Below are 11,024 nucleotides of genomic sequence, written 5' to 3'. Positions count from 1 at the left end.
AACCTAATCTTATCCGATCCGAATCAATTTGACCTGAATCATGACGATCAAATCAAATTAAACCAGCTCACGAATATATGACTTGAAACAACTTGATTGAAAGGTATTATCATTTAAAATAAATAATATTCCTTAATAAAAATCAATTATGGGGGCATCATTTGCTAAAACCTTATAAATAACATAGAAATAAAAATAATAATTATTTTTATTTTTAAAACATTAAAATATATTTTTAATTTCAACCTTTAAGAGTATGAAATATATGTTTTGTACGTACCTAATTTAAAAGTATGAAATTATATCATTTTTTAATGGGGTAAATTTAGCCTTTAAAATAGGCTTTTTTTAATTTCAATCCCTTTAGAAAATCAGAAATATAAATTTATGGTAAATTCAACTTAAAATGGCTAAAAATAAAAAAAAAATCATTATTTTACAATTATAGTGCTTGAAATAAATTAAATATACATTTTAATTGCTAAAAATAGAAACAATAATCATTTAGGTCTTCGTAAATTATTTTCAATATTTTTAAAAATTTTAAAAATTTTGAAAAAAATGTAAAATATATGCCACACTGTTTTTGTATAAGATTCCAAAAATAATATTATCTTATTCAAAAATAGTGTAACTCAAGTATTTAATATATTTATTCTTAAAGCATTGGAAACCCATATATAATAATATTCAAATGGATTTTTTTCCCTAAATTGTTGTAATTCATCCTAAATTGGTCAAAATAAAATTCATAATTTCACATATTTAAAGGGCTAAAATAAATTAGAAGTAATTTTAATGACTTAAAAATAAAAATGTTAGACATTTCTAAGTTATTTGAAAGTTTTCTTGAAAATTTGATAATTTTTTTAAAAAAGGGATATATATATATATATATATATATATATATATATATATATATATATATATATATATATATGTATATGTATATGTATATATATGTATATGTATATATATGTATATATATGTATATATATATATGTGTATATATATATATATACAAATATGCATATATACATATATATACATTGTTAACTTATTCAAAAATAGTGTAGCTTTAAGTCTTGAAAGACTTTTTAAAATCCTAAAAACCATAAAAATAATCAAAATTAATATTCAAGTGGCTTTCCCCCCCAAATTATGATAAAATCACCTTAAATAGGGTAAAAATAAATAACTCATGTTTTCATACTTTAAAAGGGTTGAAATAAAGTAACTGTGCCTATTTTAATTGCTAAAAAAATATGATTCTTTAGATATTTATATTTTATTTAAAAGTTTTTTCCTAAAAATTTGAAGCTTTTTGGAAAAGGTGGAATGCATTATTTTCAAATAGAGTTATACCTTTTCGAAAAAGGCCGTAAAATTTGTGTCAGCAATTGAAAACACAGTGTAACTCAAGTCTTGAAATACATTTTTATGTCTTTAAACCTTAAAGCACTTTCTATAATTATTTTCAAATGGTTTTTGTTCCGAAGTTAAAAATACCCTAATTGATCAATTTTTCTTTTATTTTTTATAAATTAAAAGTCTCATTTTGTATTAATTCATCCCTTATATATATATATATATATATATATATATATATATATATATATATATATATATATATATATATATATATATATATATTAATTTTTGGTCAACTTAAATTAAAATGATAAGGTTGTAATTATGCCATTATTTTGGCATAATTTTATTATTTTATAAAATTGATTTTATTTATTTTTTGTTTTATTAATATAAAATGTATATTAATATTATCTATTTTATTAATATATTTGAATACAGTAGCTTGGTTAATGTAATGGGCTTGAAAATTGTAAGAAAATAGAGAAAAAATAAAAAAATGGTTGAGAATACTTCTTATATTTTTAAAATTAGGGATTTTATTAAAGAAAAAATTTTAAAAAGGGAATATATATATATATATATATATATATATATATATATATATATATATATATAACACTAAAAAATTGATAAACATTGCAATTTTTTTTGGTGATCTCTTTAACGCGGCTTGGTTATGGATCCTATCCAAACCATGGTAAAATTTGATTTCTCCAATTCCAGTCCAACGGTTGAGATGTAATAGTGGCGAAACGCTGATCCAACCGCGTCCCCCACACGGTTGGCACGCTTTGTCGAGCGGGCAGAGAGGGATGCGATAGGACGGAAAGGAAGACAGAAAGCAAGCGCCGTTATCCTCCTCGTTCCTCCCTTGGCGATCCCTCTCCTCCTCCTTCTCTAACCTAACATCGGCGGCGAGAGAGGGAGAGATGGGGGTTTTGTCCAACAAGATCGAAAGGGAGCAGCTGAAGCCCGGGGATCACATCTATTCCTGGCGATCCGCTTACATCTACGCTCATCACGGTGCGTCTTCCTCCTCCTCCTCCTCCTCCTCTTCTTCAACAATTTGTCTCGTCACTTCCCCCCTTTTAGCATTGTCCATCGGAGGTCGATCATGTAATCGCTTATGTTATTCTTACTGTTGTTGTTGTTGTTGTTGTTGTTATTCCTGGTTGCTCTCTCAATCTCTTGACGTAGATAGGTAAATTCATTTAGATGCTAAAAAAGCCCCGAAGCTGTCAAAACATTACGCGCTGATGCGATGCGAAGACGTTTTCTTTACTAACTGTGGAGCAAATCAACCCTGATAACCTCCTCCTTGTTAAAAAGGAAGCAAACATGTAGGTCATTTGTAATAAGCAGATATGGGCATTGGCGACGGGGTAGGACAGAAACATCTAAATTCGTAGACTTAAGAATTTGAGGCTGCAGCATTTAGTGCCACAGAAACCTTATCGGTGCCGAATTGCATGTATCATAGCCTTTTGGCCGGAAGTTTAGAGAAGCTGGTCACAAGTACCCTAAACTTGTAGAAGAGAATCCAGATTAGATGTAACTGAGTGCAAATTCTAACCCAATAAGAGAAAGGTGTTTGCATCTCGTGGTGCCAAAATTGGGTCTTTTTGATTAAGAGGTCCAGTGATGTTGATGTATATTTCCCTGTCGACTGCTTTCTTCCCAGATGGTAGTGTCATCAGCATACTATTTCTCTACTTGAGGCTCTGAAGAATGTTGTTTTCTCAGTGACAATTGATGAAATCATGCTTGAAAATCTTGCCTTTGTGATTTTTGTATCATATTCTTGCATAGCCACCCTCAGAGGCATCTACTGGAGTATGGCCCGATCGAAGGCCTTCTGAACTCTAATAAAAATTACTCACCACACTCCCATTTGCCCCATTACTCATCACGAGCCCTTTCTATGTATCCATGATTGGCATATATAATTGACATCAAGATGACTAAATCTTGCTACTTTGGAAGTTGGAACGGTCTACTGGAGTTGTTATTTATCTTTCTCTAGGTGTAATGTTCTATAGTAACATGGTAATCGTTGTTATCAGATATGCACTTCCCATTGAAGTTGATGAACTCATTCCTATGCAATATTTATCATTTCTACCCCTGTGCTTCTCCTAGGCTACATATTTATTTTTAGTTGTGACGCTCATTAATTTGGATTTCCATTTTCCTATATGAGTATACCCAATAACCTGCTGAAATCAAGAGAAAAAAGGGGACAGATAAATAGTCAGACTATGTTTATCATTTGATGTCTCATTATCTTCAAATTATATTCAGTATATTCTCATTTACTGCTTGAGATAGATTCTGTGATTTGGTTTCTAGTTATGTGTGCTCGATTATTCCCTATCTTGTATTACAACAGTAGTCGCTCATACTAGTATGTGTTTTGGACACCTTAAAGCTAAGCACAAGTGATACAGGTGAACCCTATGGTTGGTTTTCAGAGGATTTATTCTCATATAAGCTCCGTTTTTGACATTTTCTTATGAACATAATTTACTATAATTGGTTGCATTTGCATGGCCTACATAATTCACTTGGAAGGTGAAAAGCTCTAGTATTTGACATTATGTACCCAATGATTCATGAGGATCCTTCTGTAGCTTTGCTGTTTCTATGAAAGATGATTTCTTGCTACAAGTTTCATCCTGTCTTTCTACTTGCTCAAGCCTCTGATATTTAGCTAATAAAAGCTTCACCTAAATAACCTCTCTCTCTCTCTATGTCTAGAAATATTTTTTTATTTGACTTCTTAAGAAGATTTAGTGTTTTTGGTTTCTGAATGACATGCTTAACTTCCATGTATATGTTGAGTTGCATGCATGTGAGCACATGACTGCCAGAGCGGATTATATATTTCATTGCCCTCTTGTAAGTGCAATGATAACATTTGGTCATCAGTGATTTTTTTCATCGTCCTCTCCTAGGGATATATGCGGGAGACAGCATGGTCATTCACTTCACAAGGGCAGCAGGCCAAGAAGTTGGAACAGGAACAATATTAGACCAATTTATCTTCAGCTCCTCTCCATCGAATACAGGAACCGTATGTGAAAGGTGTGGTGATCAGAGCAGGCTGCATGGAGTAATCATTTCCTGCCTTGATTGCTTTCTTTCTGGAGGCAATCTCTATGAATTCCGCTACTCGGTCACCCCAGCCTTTTTCATCTCTAAAGCTCGAGGTGGAACCTGCACGCTTGCAGCTTCGGATCCCTCTGATGTTGTCCTCCATCGAGCAAGATATCTCCTTGATAATAATGGGTTTGGCATGTACAGCATATTTAAGAACAACTGCGAGGACTTTGCTATCTATTCCAAAACAGGTTTGCTTGTGGAAACTACATTCAGCGTTGGACGCAGCGGACAGATATCGTCCCTGACCGCCGCACTAACTGCTGTTGCTTCCTCCCCTCTTCGCTTCCTGACAACAAGCCCTGGTGGGTTGATAGCGGTAGCCGGTAGCATGTATTGCATCGGTCGTATTGTTTCCGATATTGGAATCAGGCGGGATGTCAATAAGATCCCCGTGGAATCCCTGGTTGCACAATTGGGCAGAGGTGAGCCTGAAGCAGTCACTGCCACCGTACCTGCCGGCTAGACTAAAATGGTCATCCTGTCCAAAAAACCTTCTTCTATTCCTGTTTATTTGAACTTATGCAATGTGTGTTGTTCGGACTGGTATCATCTGTGATCGAAGGTGCTGCTGATGCTTGAATTACTCAGAAAAACATTGGAAATTGTATGTTCAAGATATGATAACTGCATCCACTGTGAAGTTATGCATAAGAATGTAATGTAAAAAGGTTTGCTCTATCATCAGGAAGAGCTCATAATGAAATTTGTTGCTTGAAAAGATGCTGCTTTGTTGATGTTCAGCTACAATGTAGACATCACATGTTTATATATAACCCTAACACTATCTGCCATATCAACCTGTAACTATTTCATTTGGTCGAAGCTTTAAATAATAGAAAATGAAGCATTATAAAGATTCTTTTTTTTCTAAAATAAAGAATAGAATCAAAATTTTGTGACATAACACTCGAAGTTGGAGAATGTTAGCTGCACATAAAAAAATCTAAAATATCAGATAGATTTTTTTTAATTTAAAAACCCAAAATTTTATATAAAAAATAAAAAAAAATCTTAGTTAATTGATACTAACTGAAGGTTTCTTTAATGACTTGAACAGATGACTATTATGTTATTTGGTAGAAGTAGATCGAATGAATGTAAATACACTAAATCTTGAATTATGTTCAACCATTATTATTATTATTATTATTATTATATATATATATATATATATATATATAATTATGTTCAACAATAAAGCTAAAACTACAGATCATTATATTATGGTGCCAACGATGCTGTCTTTTCCAATATTAAAGATATAAATATGCTGATCATATCACCGTATCAGTGGACTCCGCCATCACTTTCTTTTAGGTATCTTTTTCTGGCGTTGGCAGGGACGAGGAATCAGGTCATCGGGGTGGATAAATGGATGTTGCACGGGCTCCTGCTTCCTGATCTGTGCGATACGCCCACCGCTGGGTATTTGCGTAGGACAAAGCAGTCATGCCTCCGAGTACTGTTCCCGGAAAAAGATGACCTCCCTCGAGATGTTGAGCTCGGTCTCGATGGCCATGGCATGGCAGACGCAGGAGAGCTTGTGATGGATGCACTTGAGGCCGAGAGTGGCCGACAGGAACAAGCCAACGGAAGTCGTCTTTCATGCACGGCCCCCATCGATTCATTTGAGACGAAGCAAGAAGGGTGGGTCGGCAATCATCAAGCTGTTGGCTAATGTTCCACAGAGAGAGGGAGAGAGAGAGAGGGGTGATGGTCAAAAGCCGTAGGTAGATATTTCACTGGGACAACAGCCAACCAAACCTCATCACGACGACTCCCCCACGTCTTTTCATCTCTCCTAGAGAGCAGCAGAACACAATCAATCAAATCTACCAATAACAAAAATAAAGGAGATATATTCACAATCTATTTCTTATTATTTATAATTTTTTAAATATTTTTATCATTTTTTTCTTCTTCGAATCACCAGCGACGTAAATATTGTCTTCCTCCACATAATCACAAGCTACGAGCAACAGATGACAAGCAATACATAACGATCGAAGAATGAAGAGCAATATCAAGTAAGATTCTGATAGATGAAATAAGATATTGTAAGAATAATGATATGATTGGCAATTGATGGACTATAAATAATTAAATTATATTTTTATTATTTTTATAAAATTTTATCATTAGTATAATAGGGTTATCAATTGCAAGCTTAAAAATAAAAAAAAGGCAAAATCTCATACAAAGACCCCTTTTTTTTGGACTTTTCCCCATAAGTGTTTTCTATTTTCATAATTTTCTAATGTCATTTTTCTTTTTTTAATACTTGAAATACACTTGTTTTAGCAATCAATCATTTATCCTTTTTTCTTTATTTTCCTTTCTTTTCATATTGATCGGCCCATAGGGTAAACTGGTCCGATCATAATATTTTGACATTGTATTATAGTATTTTTGTACTATGTTATAGTATTTTAAAGATATATTATAATATTTTTAGCAATATTAGGAAGATAATGTACAAAAACACTACATTATAGTATTTTTTATATTATTAAAAATATTATAACATAATATAAAAATACTGTAATCGATCCATAAGAAAAAAAAAAGAAAAAAGAAATAAATTGTCGATGGTGCTTTTGATATCAAAAATAATATTATTAACAAAATTGAAAAATGAGATACTTTTCGAAAAAAAACACTTTTTTCTCGGAAATCACCCAAAATAAAATGATCATACTGATCAACAAGGAAAATAAAAGGATGGAGGCAAACTTATACGATGGCGCAAAAAATCATGGAAATTAAAATTGATCAGAAACACCACGAGTAAACATACAGATGAAGAACATAAAGCATGATGTGAATGACCAAAGGATGATGAACACAATGAACTTACCGATCATCCACACTCTAAACGTCAGATATGAAATAATGAGGGTGACATCAGTAGGTTACTCGTTGCTCCAATATGGAATCATGAGATATTATTCCCCGCAGAATGGCGAGCAGATTTACCACCCAAAAAGAGTGGGAAAAGGAGCCGAATGATGAATGGAATGCTCATTCGAGGAGCAGCAAATCCTTGGGAGGTCACATTCCCATGGCCTAATAGTCAAAAAGGAACGGCATGCGAGGTAAGTGGATCATGTCAGTCTCCTCTGAGAAGCTCGGTTAACAGGGACTTCTCTGTCCTCTCCTCCAACCCTTCGGCTGCTGCTGGCCCAGCTCACCTACCCCGAGAGCAATGGATCGGGAAGCAGATAGGGAGCTTTGTGTGCTTGATGATAGATGGACCTGTAGAGCTTTCCTTTTAGTGTCAGCTTTGTGCCACAAGATGCTCCGGATTTCTCTCGTAAGCTTGCTTGCAGGCGAGGAAGGAAAGGAGATGTTTAGGAAGAAGAACAGTTGGTTTCAGCATATGTATTTCCTTCACGTACGTACTCCAACAGGGAAAGCCACTTTGCGATGGTTGGCTTTCTCGGTGCATCGCGTTTGCATGACCACCCAACGCCCGCCATCCTCTTCTTTCTCTCTCCTTCCGTTCCCCTTTCCATCCCACCTTTCCCTGCTTTCGCGACGGCAGAGATAACGATGTCTCCATATATCATCACGGCAAACGAGAGACCGAGTTTTATTGCAGACATGAAAAGGGAGCCGCACGTACATCACAGTCACACCATATTGTCCTACCGATGTATCACTGATCATCATATGTACTTCTTCGCGAGAGATCGGTCACGACGCTACTCTTTGCTAGCTTGCGTTATCTCTATAGAGAGACGGGGCTGGTGCGGTCAAACAGCGGTGACGCCGCCGCCGCCGCCGTCAGGCTCCAGAGGTCGCCGTCCCCGCCGTGTCGGTAATCATCAGCGTGCGGTGTTGCGGACGAGGGAGATGGGTGGCGAGGGCCGCCGAGCTGGGAGGCGAGCAGCTGGTCGAAGGCAGCCCAGTCGCTGACGCCTGCATGGATCGCAGCCGGCGACCTGTAGCTTGCGTGGTCGTCGTAGGAGCGGTCAGGAGGGAGGTTCCTTGGGGGTGATCCGAGGGTCGTCGGGCTGTCGAGAGGCGGAAGCTTCATGAACATCTCTTGCAGGCCACACCCGAAGACGGTCTCGATCGGCCTAAGATTGCTAGCCCTGTCGGCGGCGTTGTCGCTCGTCCCTTGGCTTTCTCGCGTGTATGATCTGCTCATGTATTGAAGGATCTGATCCAATGCGTCGTCGCCGCCGCCGGGGCGCAGCAACTGGGTCTTGACAGAACTCTTAGAGTCGTCGATGGCCTTGCGGTGGTGGTAGTTCTTCTTCTTCTTGAACACTCGGCAGACCACCCACCCATCTTCTTGGTTCGTCGCTTCTCCCACCGACACGGCAGCACACATCTATATCGCCAGACGCAATTAGTCCAACATAGGGCGGATGAATCGAGAAAGCAGCAACATGGTATGGGGCTTCTTACGTCGGATCGGGGGATGAGGTGGGAATGGTCATCCAGCCTATACTCGTGCATGATCCAATCCGACTTCTGGCCGCGTGGAGCGCGACCTTTGTAGAACACCAGCGTCTTCCTCATGCCGATTCGTCGGGCGTTGGAGTAGATCACCTTGTCACGGCCGGTGGCCTTCCAGAATCCGGCCGCCGTGGCTCGGTTGGTGCGCGTGCCAGTCGGGTACTTGCGGTCCTTGTGGCTGAAGAAGTACCACTCGCTCTGCTGAGCTGCGCCATTAACCCCGCACTTCTCTGTGCATCCAATGGACACGATGAGTTCACGGTTACGTACCCACATCACTCCCATGCATGAATGAATCAATGGAAAGCAGAAGCACCTTGTATGTCCCACGGCTCCAGCTTGTTGAGATCAACGTCGCGGATGACGTCCAGTTCGATCTCCTCCGACGTCACCTTCTTCCTCAGGTAGTAGCAGAGCAGCTCTTCCTCGGTGGGATGAAAGCGGAAGCCCGGAGGCACACGGGGCCGCCCATTCACCGACATGCTCACAGCCGAGTGGTGGAGAAGAAGAAGAAGGCAAACGTTCTTATTTATCTATCTATCGAGTCCCACCGCTCTGCTCTGCGGCGAGGACCAATGATCTCGATCGGCCTTCTTGTGGCTAGTGGGGTTAGTTATGCTGGACTAGAGGAAAGCCACCCACCCCATGGCAGAAATGTGGAGAGAGAGAGAGAGAGAGGACAGCATGCATAACCATGACAGCTGACCTTCAAAAAGACTCGAGAAAAAGAACAGGGGAAACAACGAATACGTAACTACTGCGCAAGAACGCCGACGACGGCGACGACGTCGGCAAGAAGAGAACAAGGAAAGGAAGGGGGGGGGGAGGTAATGTGTGGTAGTAGAGGCGGCGTTTTCAGGTGTCCCACCACCCATGGCAAAGCTCAAACGCATTTCCACTGGCTTTAATTTTGGTGCCGCCACCGTCACGTAGGCATGAGTGACAAGGGTCGAATGAACCAAGTCGCTTGCGCAACAAAGCATCGCCCCTTTCGATGCGTCCCGTCACCTTAGCAAAAGGAAGGAAGAAGCAGTGTTTCGATCCCACTCTTAATTTGAGTTAATAATGATTTTATTTCGAGCACTTATTTTCTTTTAATTTAATTTATTATTATAAAAATAAATAATAAAGATTAAATTAAAGATAAATACCTCACTAATTTAGCTGACACCTTATCACAAACGATTGGCTAATCTGTCTGTGGGTGTCAATAATTCTCACTCTTTCTGGAAGTCAATCATGAAGCAGTCGACAGTGCAACCACTGTTTCCACTTCGTCTAACGACCGTGCAAACACGTGTCACGATCTTAAAGGGTGGTCGTGCTTCATTTGTAACATAAATAACTGTATCCTGTCCTAATCAACTAGTTTAATTTAGGATTTCATGATTAATCAGCAGCCGTCGACAACTTAACCGATATTAGGTAGGTAGCTTCTCGTTGGTCCTTTTAAATGCTACTTTTAGTATCTTAAATTCCTCCCCCAAAAAAAATATGATTTTATTTTAAGTTTACTTTGTATCTTAAATTCCTCCCAAAAAAATGATTTTATTTTAAGTTTGATAAGAGAGATTTGACACGTGATGTTTATTTAGATGTCCTGCTGGGCTCCAAATATATATATATATATATATATATATATATATATATATATATATGATTTTATTTTTAAGTTTGATAAGTAAAGTTGGACAATCTTATGAAAATTTTATGGTAAATTAGTTTCATAATTAATCTTAATGATTATTAAAATTCTTATAAAATGTTTAGATACATCGACTCACTTAGGGCTACTGTTTGAGTGCTATATCACCGTTATTCCGAGTTATTAATTTAAATATCAGATAGACTTTTATATAGTTTTTCCAGAACTACTTAACTCAATTAACTATTGATACTAGGCTTGCAATAGGCTTTAATATTAGCAAAAATTAATCCTAAATCCGGACAATTTTAACCTAATTGAATCACAAGGTAAGTGCCAATTTCTTTCCTGAATGCATAGAAAAGTAGAGAAGAAA

At 37.5% G+C, this 11,024-nt stretch overlaps 2 protein-coding genes across 2 annotated transcripts; one reads left to right on the top strand and one right to left on the bottom strand.

Annotated features, from left to right (window-relative positions):
* Positions 1-2,188: 2,188 nt before the first annotated feature.
* Positions 2,189-5,256, top strand: LOC103990501 (protein LEAD-SENSITIVE 1). Its single transcript, XM_009409669.3, has 2 exons — positions 2,189-2,397; positions 4,329-5,256. Exons 1-2 carry the CDS (start codon positions 2,304-2,306, stop codon positions 4,997-4,999), a joined length of 765 nt encoding a protein of 254 aa, XP_009407944.3. The 5' UTR covers positions 2,189-2,303; the 3' UTR covers positions 5,000-5,256.
* A 2,289-nt stretch (positions 5,257-7,545) lies between these two features.
* On the bottom strand, positions 7,546-9,758 carry LOC103990502 (NAC domain-containing protein 43-like). The gene is made up of 3 exons (XM_009409670.3): positions 9,320-9,758; positions 8,953-9,233; positions 7,546-8,875 (listed from the first exon to the last, which is right to left on the bottom strand). The coding sequence occupies exons 1-3, from the start codon at positions 9,483-9,485 to the stop codon at positions 8,267-8,269; spliced, it is 1,056 nt and encodes a 351-aa protein (XP_009407945.2). The 5' UTR covers positions 9,486-9,758; the 3' UTR covers positions 7,546-8,266.
* Between the last annotated feature and the right edge of the window lie 1,266 nt (positions 9,759-11,024).

This window comes from Musa acuminata, chromosome BXJ2-7 (assembly GCF_036884655.1).
Source record: "Musa acuminata AAA Group cultivar baxijiao chromosome BXJ2-7, Cavendish_Baxijiao_AAA, whole genome shotgun sequence".
NCBI lineage: Eukaryota > Viridiplantae > Streptophyta > Magnoliopsida > Zingiberales > Musaceae > Musa > Musa acuminata.
The sequence above is the reverse complement of the archived record's forward strand: the minus strand, read 5'-3'. Positions and strand labels throughout refer to the sequence as shown.

What these genes read in the sequence shown, in the direction of transcription:
- LOC103990501 (XM_009409669.3), top strand. Translation starts at nt 2,304, where the DNA reads ATGGGGGTTTTGTCCAACAAGATCGAAAGGGAGCAGCTGAAGCCCGGG. An exon ending in TTACATCTACGCTCATCACG is followed by an intron (nt 2,398 to 4,328) that starts GTGCGTCTTCCT and finishes GTCCTCTCCTAG; the next exon opens with GGATATATGCGGGAGACAGC.
- LOC103990502 (XM_009409670.3), bottom strand. Translation starts at nt 9,485, where the DNA reads ATGTCGGTGAATGGGCGGCCCCGTGTGCCTCCGGGCTTCCGCTTTCAT. An exon ending in GGAGCCGTGGGACATACAAG is followed by an intron (nt 9,234 to 9,319) that starts GTGCTTCTGCTT and finishes TTGGATGCACAG; the next exon opens with AGAAGTGCGGGGTTAATGGC. An exon ending in ACCTCATCCCCCGATCCGAC is followed by an intron (nt 8,876 to 8,952) that starts GTAAGAAGCCCC and finishes CTGGCGATATAG; the next exon opens with ATGTGTGCTGCCGTGTCGGT.